Source organism: Nerophis ophidion, linkage group LG21 (genome assembly GCF_033978795.1).
Source record: "Nerophis ophidion isolate RoL-2023_Sa linkage group LG21, RoL_Noph_v1.0, whole genome shotgun sequence".
Taxonomy (NCBI): domain Eukaryota; kingdom Metazoa; phylum Chordata; class Actinopteri; order Syngnathiformes; family Syngnathidae; genus Nerophis; species Nerophis ophidion.
Genome location: NC_084631.1, coordinates 1390239 through 1409152, shown reverse-complemented (window position 1 = coordinate 1409152; position 18914 = coordinate 1390239). Strand labels below are relative to the sequence as shown.

At 40.1% G+C, this 18914-nt stretch overlaps 1 protein-coding gene across 4 annotated transcripts in view; it reads right to left on the bottom strand.

Annotated features, from left to right (window-relative positions):
• Positions 1 to 4920: 4920 nt before the first annotated feature.
• Positions 4921 to 18914, bottom strand: part of LOC133539568 (palmitoyl-protein thioesterase 1-like) — a 30115-nt gene continuing 16121 nt past the window's right edge. For 3 of the 4 annotated variants that reach the window (XM_061881574.1, XM_061881576.1, XM_061881575.1), the window contains exons 2-10: positions 15620 to 15733; positions 15338 to 15447; positions 12484 to 12611; positions 8065 to 8135; positions 7901 to 8003; positions 7737 to 7827; positions 7572 to 7670; positions 5505 to 5574; positions 4921 to 5428 (exon numbers count right to left, since the gene is read on the bottom strand). In XM_061881574.1, the coding sequence (XP_061737558.1) occupies positions 5301 to 5428; positions 5505 to 5574; positions 7572 to 7670; positions 7737 to 7827; positions 7901 to 8003; positions 8065 to 8135; positions 12484 to 12611; positions 15338 to 15447; positions 15620 to 15733 (914 nt within the window). In that variant the 3' untranslated portion in view covers positions 4921 to 5300. Of the gene's footprint in view, positions 5429 to 5504; positions 5604 to 7571; positions 7671 to 7736; positions 7828 to 7900; positions 8004 to 8064; positions 8136 to 12483; positions 12612 to 15337; positions 15448 to 15619; positions 15734 to 18914 lie in introns of all 4 variants that reach the window. The other variant, XR_009803432.1, reaches the window with a different exon arrangement.

The window sequence follows — 18914 nt, the reverse complement described above, 5'->3', positions numbered from 1 at the left end:
CAAGCTGCTGTTTTGAGGCATGTTTAAAAAAATAATGCACTTTGTGACTTCAATAATAAATATGGCAGTGCCATGTTGGCATTTATTTTCCATAATGTGAGTTGATTTATTTTGGAAAAACCTTGTTACATTGTTTAATGCATCACAACAAAATTAGGCACAATAATGTGTTAATTCCATAACTGTATATATTTATATCGGTAATTAAGAGTTGGACAATATCGGATATCGGTAAAAAAGCCATTATCGGACATCTCTATTGCTTAATTTCAATTAACTTAAAAAGACTGGAATATTTGGATACAAATGCAAATTTACTGTCAGAATTGTATTTGCTCAAAGTTTGGCCACAGTTTTATCTAAAGTCCAGTCAGGGTTTGTCTCCTCACTAACATGTGCCTTACCTGACCATACAGATGCCAGAAAAAGTACGTGAACCTTTGGGATTACTTGGATTTCTGCACAATTTGAGTTATGATCTTTAAATCACAATAGACCGTCTTCTTACTTCAACTAATACTGCACATCAAATGTGATGTTTTATTTTTTAACACAACGTAGCCGAGGGGTTAGAGTGTCCGACCTGTGATCGGTAGGTTGTGAGTTCAAACCCCGACTGAGTCATACCAAAGACTATAAAAATCGGAGCCATTACCTCCCTGCTTGGCACTCAGCATCACGGGTTAGAATTTGGGGGTTAAATCACCAAAAATGATACCTGGGCGCTACTGCTCCCCTCACCTCCCAGAGGGGGATCAAGAGACTGAGTCAAATGCAGAGGACACATTTTGCCACACCGTGTGTATGTGAGAGAGACACTATCATTGATACTTTAACTTTTAAACATTCACACTGTAGTATGTGAAGTCCTAAGCTGATGACTTCTCTAAGAGTCAACCTGGAGTCCAACCACTGTGATGAGGTTACAGGTGTTAATTAAAGCTGCCCTGCCCAAATAAACCAAACACCCGTTTGGAGATCGATGTTCTCAAGAAATATTGCCTGATGTCGACAGCTGCCTAGCACAAAAGTGTTCTCTGAAAACCTACTAAGAAGAATGATTGACTCACGTGAAGCTGGAAAAGGTTACAAAAGTACCTCTAAAAGCCTTTCATTTATTTAGACTTTTATTAGTAGTTTGCACAGTACATATTGCATACAATTGACCACTAAATGGTAACACTGCAATAAGTTTTTCAACTTGTTTAAGTCCACGTTAATCAATTCATGGTAATATTGTTCATGTCTGCGGTTAAAACCGATTGTCTACAAACGGTGATAGATCAGCACTGATGCCACTCTAGGTGTGGTCATTCTGTAAAGTTGACCGCAATAGCACGGCGCTGAATGCTCAATGACGTGAAAAACAATCCTAGAGTGTCAACTAAAGAGCGATGAAAGCCTCAAACAAGAGTGAAGATCATAGGAGGACAAGAAAAATAACATTGCTGCATGTGTAAAGTTTGCAAAAGAGCACCTGGATGTTCCACAGCACTTCAGGTAAAATATTCTGTGGACAAATGAAACCAAAATGCTGTGTGTGGAGGAGAAAAAAGATCAAAACCTCAACGGTGAAATATAGTAGAGGGAGCATCATGGTGTGAGGCTACTTTGTTGTCATCGGCGGAAAAATACATTCCCAATCGTATCCATCCATCCATCTTATCAGAGGTCGGGTCACTGGGGCAGCAGCCTAAGCAGGGAAGCCCAGACTTCCCTCTCCCCAGCCTCTTCGTCCAGCTCTTCCCGGGGGATCCCGAGGCGTTCCCAGGCCAGCCGGGAGACATAGTCTTCCCAACGTGTCCTGGGTCTTCCCCGTGGCCTCCTACCGGTTGGATGTGCCCTAAACACCTCCCTAGGGAGGCGTTCGCGTGGCATCCTGACCAGATGCCCGAACCACCTCATCTGGCTCCTCTCCATGTGGAGGAGCAGTGGCTTTACTTTGAGTTCCTCCCTTATGGCAGAGCTTCTCACCCTATCTCTAAGGGAGAGATCAAAACTCATTTGGGCCGCTTGTACCCGTGATCTTATCCTTTCGGTCATGACCCAAAGCTCATGACCATAGGTGAGGATGGGACCGTAGATCGACAAGTAAATTGAGAGCTTTGCCTTCCGGCTCAGCTCCTTCTTCACCACAACGGATCGGTACAACGTCCGCATTACTGAAGACGCCGCACCGATCCGCCTGTCGACCTCACGATCCACTCTTCCCTCACTCGTGAACAAGACTCCTAGGTACTTGAACTCCTCCACTTGGGGCAGGGTCTCCTCCCCAACCCGAAGTTGTATCAAAACATGTTATAGGAAAACTAAAGAGCACCAGTCTGCCAACCAAAGTCCAAGGGATGATGACCCATAAAAGTACATTAACAGAATGGCTTAAATAGTAGTAGAAAATACACATTCTGGAGACTCAACCCCATTGAGATGCTGTGGCATGACCTGAAGAGGGCACTCTATACCAGACATCCCAAGAATATTCCTAAACTGAAACACTTATGAAGAAGAATGGTCCGAAAGTTGGCCCTGCGATGAGGCGGTGACTTGTCCAGGGTGTAACCTGCCTTCTGCCTGATTGTAGCTGAGATAGGCATTAGCGACCACAAAGGGAAAAAGCGGTAGAAAATGGATGGATGGAATGGTCCAAAAGTCTGATCTGCAACTAGAGTCAATGTTTGGTTGAGGTTCTTGTTGGCAAAAGAGGCTCAAGCGGTTATTAAATCCAAAGATTCACTTTTTCCAACCTTCTTCATGAATGTTCACATGTGTTCAGTAAACAAAAACATTTTTTAGTTTTTTTTTGGCTGCAGTTTAAGTTTAAGCAGACTGGGGTGGCGACTTGTCCAGGGTGTACCCCGCCTTCCGCCCGAATGCAGCTAAGATAGGCTCTAGTATCCCCCGCCACCCCAAAAGGGACAAACGGTAGAAAAATGGATGGGTTTGTCTATTGTCGTGATTTAAGTGAAGGTCAGAACATTTAATGTCCACTTTATGCAGAAATCCAAGTAATCTCAAAGGGTTTTTGTAGTTTTTCTCCGCAGTAAAGGTAAATACTTATGTCCAGTCAGAATAATTTGCATGATTAATCCGTGAACATACAGTACAGGCCAAAAGTTTGGACACACTTTCTTCTCATTCAATGGGTTGTCTTTATTTTCATGACTATTTACATTGTAGATGTCACATCAAAACTATCAATGAACATGTGGAGTTATGGTGAAATAACTGAAAACATGTTTGTGTTTCTAGGTCCTTCAAAATAGCCACCTTTTGCTCTGTTTACTGCTTTGCACACGCTTAGCATTCTCTCTGGGCTTAAAGAGGAGTCACCTGAAATGGTTTTCACTTCACAGGTGGGTTGATTAGTGGGATTTATTGCTTTATCGATTGTGTTTGTTCAAAACTTTGGTCTGTACTGTACATAATGCCTTTTTTTTTTTATTAATCACATTGGTTAACTCTTTATTTTGACAGCCCTAATTAATAGAAGGGTTACAGGTATCCGATCCAAACATTTATCCCTTCCAAACCTCTAAAGGTGTAGTGGCCACATGCGTGGACAGCACATTTTTAGCTTATTTCCAAAATTGTGTACACTACTGCAGTGGTTCTCAACCTTTTTTCAGTGATGTACCCCCTGTCAACATGTTTTTAATTCAAGTACCCCCTAATCACAGCAAAGCATTTTGGTTGAAAAAAAGAGATAAAGAAGTAAAATACAGCACTATGTCATCAGTTTATGATTTATTAAATTGTATAACGGTGCAAAGTATTGCTCATTTGTAGTGGTCTTTCTTCAACTATTTGGAAAAAAAGATGTAAAAATAACTAAAAACTAGTTGAAAAATAAACAAGTGATTCAATTCTAAATGCAGATTTCTCCACATAGAAGTAATCATCAACTTAAAGTGCCCTCTTTGGGGATTTTAACAGAGATCCATCTGGATTCATCAACTTACTTCTAAACATTTCTTCACAAAAAAAGAAATCTTTAACATCAATATTTATGGAACATGTCCACAAAAATCTAGCTGTCAACACTGAATATTGCATTGTTGTATTTCTTTTCACACTTTATGAACTTACATTCATATTTTGTTGAAGTATTATTCAAAATATATATAAAAATCTCACGTACTCCTTGGCATACCTTCAAGTACCCCCACTTTAGAACCGCTGCACTACTGAATTTGGGTCTTACAGCAGCTTATGTTGATACTTATACTGCCATCTGGTGGTGTCAGAAGAGTATAACAATGGATTTGGAAAATAAAAAGTGCATGTGACAGAGTTGTGCTATCTTGCGGGTTCCATGGACCACCAAGCAGACATTTGCTCGCAGGTGTAGACTTATTTATTTATGCAAATGAGACAAGTCTTAAGCGGATTGCTTTTCAGCCGTCCGCGCTCTCGGCCCTGCTCGCGTCCTCCGTGTAGCTTTTCAGCCGTCCCCAGTCGCTTCTGTCTGCCTCCTGCTCTGCCCTCTTCCTAGTAGCATGCGCTGTTTGTTCTCTCGTTCCTTCGTTTCTCCCCCACGTTCACAGCTGCCACCCGTTTTAACAGTGCGAGAGGAGTCATCAATTGTATCCAGGTGCGCCATCCATGCAACCTGATCTCGCTTGTGGCCTCGCCGCTCGCTCGCCATCTCCGCCTCCTTGCCGCCATCTTGCCTCCAGCGTGCCCCGCCTGTCTGTCAGACCGTCAGCTCCGCCTCTCTCCAGTGTAAAAATAGGAATTAGCATGTCGCTAACATGAAGTACACGTTTGTTACTTATGGACTAAGTATATCATATTAAAAGATGATTCTTAGTTTTTATTCTAATTATGGGTCCAATAAGCCCAAATAGCAAAGATAAATAAAAAGCATTTAAACAGCTTGGGCCTTAAAAGGTTTTAAGGAACGTCAAGTCAGAAGATGACTCGTTTAGAAATGTTCTTTATTGCACAAGATGTCAAGTCAACCCGTTGTTTGTAAAATGGTGGCGACTGTGGACATGAGACTGTGCTGAGCAGCAAAAGCGGAAAAGACTGTCACCATCACTTCCTCACAAATGTGCAGCCCCTCAATAGCGCCACCTGTGGTCCAACCACATATAGGTCCCCAAAACAAAGTAAACACAAAGCATGAATGGCTCCGACTATAAATGTATGCATGTTAAAATCATGTTATTGTTAAAATATTCAACATTTGTAAAACTGATTTACACAGGACAGAAGTTAACAGTAAACCTTAGAACCCATCAGCATGCGACAGATCCTCAGTGCAACAGGAAGCAATTAGCGAGAAGCCAGAGTTTTCTCTAATGTTGGAGGTAAGGCAGCAGGTTTGCGTTGAACCACTCTCTACTGAACTGCAGGTGGTCTCCTTTAGTGGCGAGGAAAACCAGCTTCCCTGCCTTGTCCATGGCGGCCAGGCCCAGGCGATCCTGCGTGACCCACAAAAAACTCCCATTCAGTGTCACACATTCCACTTCCGTGTTGGGGAATACGACAAACTAAACACTCTTTGTAAAGGACGCTCTCCTGTAGAGTCTCTGTCTCTTTGGCCTGCCCCGTTTTTAGGAAGCCGAACCACTGAGGAAAAAGGAGTGGAGGCTTGTTTTCTACAAACCCCGTTTCTATATGAGTGGGGAAATTGTGTTAGATGTAAATATAAACAGAATACAATGATTTGCAACCCATATTCAATTGAATGCACTACAAAGACAACATATTTGATGTTCAAACTCATAGACTTAATTTTTTTTCAAATAATTAACTTAGAATTTCATGGCTGCAACACGTGCCAAAGTAGTTGGGAAAGGGCATGTTCACCACTGTGTTACATCACCTTTTCTTTTAACGACACTGAAACATTTGGGAACTGAGGAAACTAATTGTTGAAGCTTTGAAAGTGGAATTCTTTCCCATTCTTGTTTTATGTAGAGCTTCAGTCCTTCAACAGTCCGGGGTCTCCGCTGTCCTATTTTACGTTTCATAATGCGCCACACATTTTCCATGGGAGACAGGTCTGGACTGCAGGCGGGCCAGGAAAGTACCCGCACTCTTTTTTTTTACGAAGCCACGCTGTTGTAACACGTGCTGAATGTGGCTTGGCATTGTCTTGCTGAAATAAGCAGGGGCGTCCATGAAAAAGACGGCGTTTAGATAAATGATAAATGGGTTGTACTTGTATAGCGCTTTTCTACCTTCAAGGTACTCAAAGCGCTTTGACACTACTTCCACATTTACCCATTCACACACACATTCACACACTGATGGAGGGAGCTGCCATGCAAGGCGCCAACCAGCAACCATCAGGAGCAAGGGTGAAGTGTCTTGCTCAGGACACAACGGACGTGACGAGGTTGGTTCTAGGTGGGATTTGAACCAGTGACCCTTGGGTTGCGCACGGCCACTCTCCCACTGCGCCACGCCGTCCCTTGGTAGCATATGTTGTTCCAAAAGCTGTATGTACCATTCAGCATTAATGGTGCCTTCACAGATGTGTAAGTTACCCATGCCTTGGGCACTAATGCACCCCCATACCATCACACATGTGTAAGTTACCCATGCCTTGGGCACTAATACACCCCCATACCATCACACATGTGTAAGTTACCCATGCCTTGGGCACTAATACACCCCCATACCATCACACATGCTGGCTTTTACACTTTGCATCCATAACAGTCTGGATGGTTCGCTTCCCCTTTGGTCCGGATGACACGATGTCGAATATTTCCAAAAACAATTTGAAATGTGGACTCGTCAGACCACAGAACACTTTTCCACTTTGCATCAGTCCATCTTAGATGATCTCGGGCCCAGAGAAGCCGGCGGCTTTTGCTTTGCATATTTGAGCTTTAACTTGCACTTACAGATGTAGTGACCAACTGTATTTAGTGACAGTGGTTTTATGAAATGTTCCTGAGCCCATGTGGTGATATCCTTTAGAGATTGATGTGGGTTTTTGATACAGTGCCCTCTCAGGGATGGAAGGTCACGGTCATTCAATGTTGGCTTCCGGCCATGCCGCTTACGTGGAGTGATTTCTCCAGATTCTCCGAACCTTTTGATGATATTATGGAGCGTAGATGTTGAAATCCCTAAATTTCTTGCAATGTCACTTTGAGAAAGGTTGTTCTTAAACTGTTTGACTATTTGCTCACGCAGTTGTGGACAAAGGGGTGTACCTCGCCCCATCCTTTCTTGTGAAAGACTGGGAAGCTGTTTTTATAGCCAATCATGGCACCCACCTGTTCCCAATTAGCCTGCACACCTGTGGGATGTTCCACATAAGTGTTTGATGAGCATTCCTCAACTTTATCAGTATTTATTGCCACCTTTCCCAACTTCTTTGTCACGTGTTGCAGGCATCAAATTCTAAAGTTAATGATTATTTGCAAAGAAAAAAAATGTTTATGAGTTTGAACATGAAATATGTTGTCTTTGTAGCATATTCAACTGAATATGGCTTGAAAAGGATTTACAAATCATTGTATTCTGTTTATATTTACATCTAACACAATTCCCCAACTCATATGGAAACGGGGTGTCTAAATCCAACATGCTGAACATTTTCACTTTACCTCAGAATCAACCGGATCGACCACCGTGTCCTGCAGAAACTTCACCATGACGAACTTGTCCAGCATCTGAAGATTCTTCTTATAGGTCTCATTGAGCACCTTTCAGAACAGGATCGTAATTCTTACATTATCTCCAAACATGTAGTCATAGGAACAAAGATTCACCCTCTCCTGGTTGATGTCAGCCAGGAAGAGACTGTGCTTCTTGTACAGGTCGTCCTTCAAAGGGTCGTGCCAGTACTGGGCCTGCACCAGGCTGAAAGATGCAACGCGGGGTTAAGTGGTTTAGCGTGAGAGGGGCTCATCATTTATTTATTGAGAGGGCTCACTGTTTTTGCACCAGGTCGCTGTACGCCTCCGTGTTCAGGGCCTTTCGGATCATGTCGCAAATGTAAGAGCTCTCTCCGGGACACCTGGGCAGCCCGTACACGCCTAAGGAGTCCACATTGAAAAGGTGTCTTTTACCATCCAAAACTGCACTCGTCTTTCAAACCTTGGTGCTGGCCGCCCACAGAGATGAGATTCTTCATAGGCGGGGAAGGACATCGCTGGGCCACGGCTCTCCTGCCAACAGAGGAAGTGGCTGACACCCTCAAACTGCAGCGTCCGCAAAGCAGTTACATAAAGGCAGTGTTTTTCAACCTTTTTTGAAGCAAGGCACATTTTTTTTTGTTTAAAAAATGTGGTCTGATAGGATGCAGTGTGTCTCCCATAACAGTGTGACCTCGGACTACCTTAAAGTAACGTGTGGAGTTCCCCAGGGTTCGGTCCTTGGCCCTGCACTCTTCAGCATCTACATGCTGCCGCTAGGTGACGTCATACGCAAATACGGTATTAACTTTCACTGTTATGCTGATGACACCCAACTCTACATGCCCCTAAAGCTGACCAACACGCCGGATTGTAGTCAGTTGGAGGCGTGTCTTAATGAAATTAAACAATGGATGTCCGCTAACTTTTTGCAACTCAATGCCAAAAAAACGGAAATGCTGATTATCGGTCCTGCTAGACACCGACCTATATTTAATAATACAAATATATTTAATAATACAACTTTAACATTTGACAACCAAATAATAAAACAAGGCGACTCGGTAAAAAATCTGGGTATTATCTTCGACCCAACTCTCTCCTTTGAGGCACACATTAAAAGCATTATTAAAACGGCCTTCTTTCATCTCCGTAATATCGCTAAAATTGGCTCCATTTTGTCCACTAAATACCCTGAGATCATTATCCATGCATTTGTTACGTCTCGCCTCGACTACTGTAACATATTATTTTCGGGTCTCCCCATGTCTAGCATTAAAAGATTACAGTTGGTACAAAATGCTGCTGCTAGACTTTTGACAAGAACAAGAAAGTTTGATCACATTACGCCTGTACTGTATATACCTTTATATACATACATATATACCTATACTGTATATACCTTTATATACATACATATATACCTATACTGTATATACCTTTATATACATATATACATACATATATACCTATACTGTATATACCTTTATATACATACATATATACCTATACTGTATATACCTTTATATACATACATATATACCTATACTGTATATACCTTTATATACATATATACATACATATATACCTATACTGTATATACCTTTATATACATATATACATACATATATACCTATACTGTATATACCTTTATATACATACATATATACCTATACTGTATATACCTTTATATACATATATACATACATATATACCTATACTGTATATACCTTTATATACATATATACATACATATATACCTATACTGTATATACCTTTATATACATACATATATACCTATACTGGCTCCCTGTGCACTTAAGATGTGACTTTAAGGTTTTACTACTTACGTGTAAAATACTACACGGTCTAGCTCCATCCTATCTTGCCGATTGTATTGTACCATATGTCCCGGCAAGAAATCTGCGTTCAAAGGACTCCGGCTTATTAGTGATTCCCAAAGCCCAAAAAAAGTCTGCGGGCTATAGAGCGTTTTCATTTCGGGCTCCAGTACTCTGGAATGCCCTCCCAGTAACAGTTCGAGAGGCCACCTCAGAAGAAGCATTTAAGTCTCACCTTAAAACTCAGTTGTATACTCTAGCCTTTAAATAGACTCCCTTTTTAGACCAGTTGATCTGCCGCTTCTTTTCTTTTCCTCCTATGTCCCTCTCTCCCTTGTGGAGGGGGTCTGGTCCAATCCGGTGGCCATGTACTGCTTGCCTGTGTATCGGCTGGGGACATCCCTGCGCTGCTGATCCGCCTCCGCTTGGGATGGTTTCCTGCTGGCTCCGCTGTGAACGGGACTCTCGCTGCTGTGTTGGATCCGCTTTGGACTGGACTCTCACGGCTGTGTTGGATCCATTATGGATTGAACTTTCACAGTATCATGTTAGACCCGCTCGACATCCATTGCTTTCCTCCTCTCCAAGGTTCTCATAGTCATCATTGTCACCGACGTCCCACTGGGTGTGAGTTTTCCTTGCTCTTATGTGGGCCTACCGAGGATGTGGTAGTGGTCTGTGTTGTGGTTTGTGCAGCCCTTTGAGACACTAGTGATTCAGGGCTATATAAGTAAACATTGATTGATTGATGGTAGAAAACGTTAATTGAAGCTCCACAAGGTCGTCGTGCCTTATTTTGAGTTTGTTGGTGTCTTCCTGTGTGTAGTGTTTTAGTTCTTGTCTTGTGCTGTTATTATCGTGGCCCTTCCTGTTTTGTTGGCAATTTCCTGTTGCGGTTTCATGTCTTCCTTTGAGCACTATTCCTCGCACCTGCTTTGTGTTGGCAAGCAAGGCTGTTTTAAGTTGTTGCTATCCTTCTTTGTGTGGCCATTGTTGACTGTAATGTCATGTACGGATGTACTTGGTGGACGCTGGAAGTTTTTGCCATCGTCCAACATTCTGTTTACTTTGTAGCCAGTTCAGTTTGACTTGTTTTGCATTGCCTTTTCCTTTCGTTCATTTTTGGTTTAAGTCAGGGGTCTCAAACTCAATTTACCTGGGGGCCACTGGATGCAGAAACTGGGTGAGGCTGGGCCGCAGGAAAAGATTTCTTAAAAAAATCTAACATACTTTTTAATGAATTCACCTTCTTTGAATGGCTTTCCCGCCCTAGCAACATACTTTCCATCTCTCGCTATCTTCCCGGGAAACACCCGAATATCAGTGCCCCTCCCGACAATCTCCCGGGGCAATCATTCTCCCAGTTTTCATCCGGACAACAATATTAAGGGCGTGCCGTGATGGCACTTCCTACAATAGAGGGCGGGGTTGTATATTGTAGCCTGGAAGAGTTAGGGCTGCATGGGATTCTGGGTATTTGTTCTGTTGTGTTTATGTTGTTACAGTGCGGATGGTCTCCCAAAATGTGTTTGTCATTCTTGTTTGGTGTGGAGTTTTTACATGGTTACCCTGCTGAGTTCTACACAGCACAGACACTAAGCAACGGCACATTATTTGCAGATTAGAATTATTGACTTGCAAAAAATATTTTTGGGACCAAATAGGTGAAGTTGCATAACTTCCCACGGCACACAGGACTATCTCACGCGGCACAGTGGTTGAAATACACTGCTCTAGACCAGGGGTCACCAATGCGGTGCCCGCGGGGACCAGGTCGCCCGCTGGCCTGTTCTAAAAATAGCTCAAATAGCAGCACTTACCAGTGAGCTGCCTCTATTTTTCAATTGTATTTATTTACTAGCAAGCTGGTCTCGCTTTGCTCGACATTTTTAATTCTAAGAGAGACAAAACTCAAATAGAATTTGAAAATCCAAGAAAATATTTTAAAGACTTGGTTTTAACTTGTTTAAATGAATTCATTTATTTTTTTACTTTGCTTCTTATAACTTTCAGAAAGGCAGTTTTAGAGAAAAAAAATGCAACCTTAAAAACGATTTTAGGATTTTTAAACACATATACCTTTTTACCTTTTAAATTCATTCCTTTTCTTTCCTGACAATTAAAATCAATGTTCAAATACATTTATTTTTTTATTGTAAAGAATTATAAATACATTTTAATTTAACTCTTTATTTTGGCTTATGTTTTTTCGACGAAGAATATTTGTGAAATATTTTTTCAAAATTATTATGATTAAAATTCAAAAAATGTATTGTGGCAAATCTGTGGAATCAAATTTAAATCTTATTTCAAAGTCTTTTGAATTTCTTTTAAAATGTTTGTTCTGGAAAATCTAGAAGAAATAATGATTTGTCTTTGTTAGAAATATAGCTTGGTCCAATTTGTTATATATTCTAACAAAATGCAGATTGGATTTTAACCTATTTAAAACATGTCATCAAAGATATATATTTATTGTGAGAAATCATTGAGATGATCAGTGTTTCCACAAAGATAAATATCATTAATTATTATTAATAACACAGAGTTAAAGGTAAATTGAGCAAATTGGCTATTTCTGGCAATGTATTTAAGTGTGTATCAAACTGGTAGCCCATCCATCCATCCATCCATTTTCTACCGCTTCCTCCCACTTCCAAAGACATGCACCTGGGGATAGGTTGATTGGCAACACTAAATTGGCCCTAGTGTTTGAATGTGAGTGTGAATGTTGTCTGTCTATCTGTGTTGGCTCTGCGATGAGGTGGCGACTTGTCCAGGGTGTACCCCGCCTTCCGCCCGATTGTAGCGAACTGGTAGCCCTTGGCATTAATCAGTACCCAAGAAGTAGTTCTTGTTTTCAAAAAGGTTGGTGACCCCTGCTCTAGACAGTGCAGGCACTCGACAACAGCACATTATTTACAGATTTTAACTCCTGGTTTGCAAAAAATATTATTAACCCAAATAGGTGAAAGTACATAATCTCCCACGGCACACCAGACTGTATTCCACGGCACAGTGGTTGAAAAACACTGACGTACAGAAATTGCGCCCCCTGGGAGAAGCCCATGGCGTTGTAGCCTCCCTTCAACTTTGGGTCCTGAGCGAGTTGATCGCACACCACGGACACCTGCTCGTTCACATCCATGAAAAAGCCGTTTTCGGTGTCCTGCGGAAGGAAAAAGCCACGTGAAAATGAGGATAATGTTGGGAAATGGACACAAAAAAAGCCAGGTTTCATGATGCAACATGCACCGGCTGCATTGCAAGTGTCACTTGAATAGTACACTAAAAGTTTCTTTACACACATTCTCTATACAGCTTGTCCTGATATAAACCAGGTGTAGGAGCCTAAATGCTGTTTAAATTAATTTACATTTTATGGAAGGTGCTTTATGTTTATTCAGTCAAAATGGGACTATTTACTTTATTTGCATGATAAGAAAATTGATATATTGAATGCTTAGATTAATTATATAAAGCTCACTTAAATTGTAATTATTACATTTGTCAAAATGATTTGATGACGTAACTGTTTTGAGTGCATATATGGCGGAAGGATCTGTGTGGTAAGGTGGTTTTTGGACGCAAGGTGTCATGGGTAATTGCAGTCAGGTGCGGTGGAATCGAGCCACACAGTTTTTTGACCTCACTCATACTTATTCTCATTCATACTTTTTCTAACTAGTACTGCAACAAATAATCTTTATTTTGTCATTCATTTGTTCCCACATCGTGACTGTTTTATGTTTTGAATTATTAAGATCACAAGTAAACCATACAAACCAAGAAGAACATCTGGAGTTTTGTTTTGTTGTTGCCGCAGCAAGCGGAGTGAATGTGATGGTAGAGGAGCGTCAAGCTTAAGGCTACTTTAGGAATCTACACCAGGGGTGTCCAAACTTTTTTCACTGAGGGCTGCAGATGGAAAAATGAAAGCGTGCGGGGGCCATTTTGATATTTTGTCATTTTCAAAGCAGAACAAAATGTATGTTTTGTTTTTTGTTTTTTTTTACCATTAAGGGTCCCGGGACCATAAAGGGTCTCAGTCATTAACATGTTAAAAATAAGTAAAATTATTATTATTATTGTTTATTTAACAATTACAATAAATCTCTATATCAACTTCAAGTTGATATAAAGTAATACAAAAAAGGTTTTATAGCTTTTCTGTCAAAAACTATTTCTTTTTTTTTATAGTATAACTGAAATATGCAGTATTTAGTAATTAAAGCCCTAAAAGATCAATAATGCTGGACACCATTGATTTTAATTACTTTATATTTTTTAAGAAATGACTGAAAAGAGAAATAAAATACCAATAAATATATTTGGGATCCAAACTCATAAAGTGATATGTTTTTACTAGGTTTTTCTTTTACTTTCAACACATAAGTTACAGGATCAAAATCTATTGATTTTACGTTTCAACTATTATTTTGTTTGTTTTATGCTCTTTTGTCAAAGAAAACAATGTTTTTGTATGGCAAGTACACAATATATGCAATATTTACAACACAAAACATTTTAAAGTGAAATACTTGAAGTAATTGGAGCCTTGAAAATAATGAATCACAACAGATTTGTTCCTCTTTTTTTTTGAGCAATGGCAAAAAAAGAAAAAGAAAGACAAAAGAAAAAAATCAGTCTGGATGGCAGCTTTGTGTCAACATTGCAACTTTTTCTCGTCCCCTCATTTCCCTTTTTTTAAGTGTTCTGTTTTATTTTTGCAATAGCATTTCCAGAATGTGTGGCAGGCCGGTAAACAATTAGTTGCGGGCCGCAAATGGCCCCCGGCCCGCACTTTGGAGGCCCCTGTGATAAGCAATGTTGTAAAACACCTTTACTGTATTCCTTCTTACAGTTACAACAATGTATCATTAATGAGGGAAACATGCTTAATCATGCTGCTGAGGTGATATTGCATGAAATAAATATATATACAGTACAGGCCAAAAGTTTGGAAACACCTTCCCATTTAATGCATTTTCTTTATTTTCATGACTATTTACATTGTAGATTGTCACTGAAGGCATCACAACTATGAATGAACACATGTGGAGTTATGTACTTAACAAAAAAAAGTGAAATAACTGAAAACCTGTTTTTTATTCTACTTTCTTTAAAATAGCCACCCTTTGCTCTGATTACTTTTTCGCGCACTCTTGGCATTCTCGTGATGTGTTTTCTCTTCTCATGTGTGCTTGAAGCTCATCGAGCGAATGCCAAGAGTGTGCAAAACAGTAATCAAGCAAAAGGGTGGCTATTTTGAAGAAACTAACAAACAAACCTTTTTTTGTTAAGTACATAACTCTACATGTGTTCTTTCATAGTTTAGATGCCTGCAGTGACAATCTACAATGTAAATAGTCATGAAAATAAAGAAAACGCATTGAATGAGGAGCAGGTGTGTCCAAACCTTTGGGCTGTACTGTATGTTATTTTGAAGAAATTATGTATGGATGCACATGAAGTGCACTGAGTGATTAAGTAACAAAGTATTTGGGGAAATAGTACAATGACAAAAGATAAATATTGTGCTAAAACTAATCCAATGTAAAGGCTGTCCCTTCACAATAGTCAATAATGCATCTGTTATGAAAAAATCATTTTTAAATGTATCATATAATGCAAATTATTAATAGTTTTTTAAAAATGTTTTATCTTATATCCAATAACAGATCTCTATAATAATGAATAGTATTTTCAGGACCGCACTTTGGACACACCTGTTTTTTTGGAGTGAAGAATACTATAACACACTTCTACAGTAAAAAAAAAAAGCCCTCCACTTTTGGAATTACACAAAGTGTCATGTTTACATCTGCATTTTAATTTTTTTTTTACATTTTGGATAAACTTTTTTTTAAAAGTCTTGGCCAGTGGGAATGTTACCTGCACGACATTCTTGCCGATCATCAGTGAAAGCACGTAAATGCCCGGAATCTCCTGCTCGATCATTTTCTTGATGGCGCCCAAGCTGAGTGGATTGCAACAGCTGTCGCCTGGTGGACATCAAATAAAAATGTACGTAAAAACTATGATACCAACCTTATTAAACAATATAGTTATAATGTAGTTTATTATGTGAGGGGCAACTTATGAATTCAAACCCAGATTTAGCTGCACATTGACTTCCTCACTGTATGTACAGTATGCTCAGTTTGATGCTCTCACCCATTCCATGCCACAGAACCAGAGGTACTGTCCCGTTATTAGCAGGCATGCTTGCAGCCAGTGCCACTGGGCTCACCAGGAAGAACCACAGGAGAACTACGGCCATCATGGATCCTAAAAAACAAATAATCAAAAACAGTCAAGCACGCAGTTGTTGTTTTTTCGCTTGTAAGAATGCTTTAAGCCAGGGGTCTCCAACCTTTTTTTGCACCAGGCACCAGTTTAATGTAGGCATTATTTTCAGGCACCGGCTTTCCACAGATAAATACATGTATAGCAAATAAGTGCATGAATAATGAATGCATAAAAAAAACTAACTCTAGTGGGAAACCCTGGCCTTTGCAAAAAAACTCTTCATAGACTTTTGTTTTGTACTCATTTTTTTGGCGTTAGTATCTGATGGGTTCTAGGTGATACATCACATTCAAGGACTAGAGCAAGGATGTATGATAAAGATAGAAATACTTGCCATTACTTACAATTTATTTCTGTGTATTTTCATATGCATTCATATTTTGTGCAATATCTCATATGTGGTTACGCTAATGTTAGCTTTTTTTGCTCCAAATTTTCCATGCGTAAATAGATCTGTTATTGCTTACTACTTGTTTAATAGGAATATGTGCGATAATACCAGAACTTTAACCAACTAGGCCACAGGAACGCTGTACACTATTATGTTAGATCCACTATGGACTGGACTCTCACTATTATGTTAGATCCACTATGGACTGGACTCTCACACTATTATGTTAGATCCACTATGGACTGGACTCTCACTATTATGTTAGATCCACTATGGACTGGACTCACACTATTATGTTAGATCCACTATGGACTGGACTCTCACTATTATGTTAGATCCACTATGGACTGGACTCTCACACTATTATGTTAGATCCACTATGGACTGGACTCTCACACTATTATGTTAGATCCAGTAATGACTGGACTCTCACACTATTATGTGAGATCCACTATGGACTGGACTCTCACACTACTATGTTAGATCGACTATGGACTGGACTCTCACTATTATGTTAGATCCACTATGGACTGGATTCTCACAATATTATGTTAGATCCACTATGGACTGGACTCTCACACTATTATGTGAGATCCACTATGGACTGGACTCTCACACTATTATGTTAGATCGACTATGGACTGGACTCTCACTATTATGTTGGATCCACTATGGACTGGACTCTCACTATTATGTTAGATCCACTATGGACTGGACTCTCACACTATTATGTTAGATCCACTATGGACTGGACTCTCACACTATTATGTTAGATCCACTATGGACTGGACTCTCACACTATTATGTTAGATCCACTATGGACTGGACTCTCACACTATTATGTTAGATCCACTATGGACTGGACTCTCACACTATAATGTTAGATCCACTATGGACTGGATTCTCACAATATTATGTTAGATCCACTATGGACTGGACTCTCACAATATTATGTTAGATCCACTAAGGACTGGACTCTCACACTATTATGTTAGATCCACTATGGACTGGACTCTCACACTATTATGTTAGATCCACTAAGGACTGGACTCTCACACTATTATGTTAAATCCACTAAGGAGTGGACTCTCACACTATTATGTTAGATCCACTATGGACTGGACTCTCACACCATTATGTTAGATCCACTAAGGACTGGACTCTCACACTATTATGTTAGATCCACTATGGACTGGACTCTCACTATTATGTTAGATCCACTATGGACTGGACTCTCACACTATTATGTTAGATCCACTATGGACTGGACTCTCACACTATTACACTACACATCTGTATACCCCTCCAAAGTTTTTTCTTGCCCTGATGTAGGATCTGAGCCGAGGATGTCGTTGTGGCTTGTGCAGCCCTTTGAGACACTTATGATTTAGGGCTATATAAATAAACTTAAATTGTTTGATGAATGTATTTCTTTCTTCAGCACAATTATTATATGCAACTATTTAGCACTTCTCCATCTTTAACTACTATTGTTCCTGATCTTAGGTCATCAACTTGCCGCGGACTGCAGACAGAACCTAGCTTTTGACTACAATTTGGCTCCTGTACATTTCATATGTTTATTCATTTGCATTGTCCCATGTAAGAAAGACGTAACAAATATAGCAAACGGTGACTTCCTATCAGGTGTTTTATAACACATCTATGAACGAGCTAATTGGAGCATCTGACAAAAATGCGGTCGTTTATAAATGATTTAATGTTTCTGTGTGGCCCGGTAGAAAATGCGTCATGGCCCGGTGCCCAGTGGTTGGGGACCCCTGCATTCAGCAATCAAGTGTAGTGATTACATTACTTTATCCATTTGTACACTAAGAAAAGGTTATCTGTGTTGTCACAAGGTCTTGGGAAATGTGTGCCAAGCACACATTTTGCGGCGGAGATACTGTGCAAAGACTGATAAATACTCGATAGAATGTCACGTGATTGGAAATATTAAATACATCAGTGTTTTTCAACCTTTTTTAACCGAGGCCCATTTTTTGCGTTGAAAAAATGCGGAGGCACACCACCAGCAGAAATTATTTAAAATTGAAACTCACTTAACAGTAAAATGTGGTTGTCGCAATTGTTGGATATGACCTTAAAGGTAAAGCATAAGCAAGCATGCATGACTATAGCTCTTGTCTCAAAGTAGGTGTACTGTCACCACCTGTCACATCACATCATGACTTATTTTCACTTTTTTGCTGTTATCCTGTGTGTAGTGTTTTACTTCTTGTCTTCCACTCTTATTTTGGTGGATTTTTCCCTTTTTTTGTCAGTATTTCACTGTAGCAGTTTCATGTCTTCCTTTAAGCCAGGGGTAGGGAACCTATGGTTCTAGAGCCAGATGTGGCTCTTTTGATGACTGCATCTGGCTCTCAGATAAATCTGAGCTGACATTGCTTAACACAATAAGTAATGACTAATTCCACTTGTAATCAAAGTGTTAAAAATAACGTTAAAAATATTAAACATGCTCATGCATTTGAATTCATCCATCCTTTTTTCTACCGCACTTTATTTATTATTATGGGGGGTCTTCAGACCACCAAGCACCGACATAAAGGCCTGTTTCAGGGTTACGATATTTTTTTATTTTTCAATAAGTCTCTCAGTTGCTTTCCAGCAATTGTCTTTTTCTCTTTCGTTCTCGCTCGCACTCTGGCTCCAGCTCCAACCCCGTCTCTCCTTCTGGCTGCTGCTTATAACAGAGCGACGGGTGATAAGATAACAAGGCCCAGGTGGGTTATCTACGCACCTGTT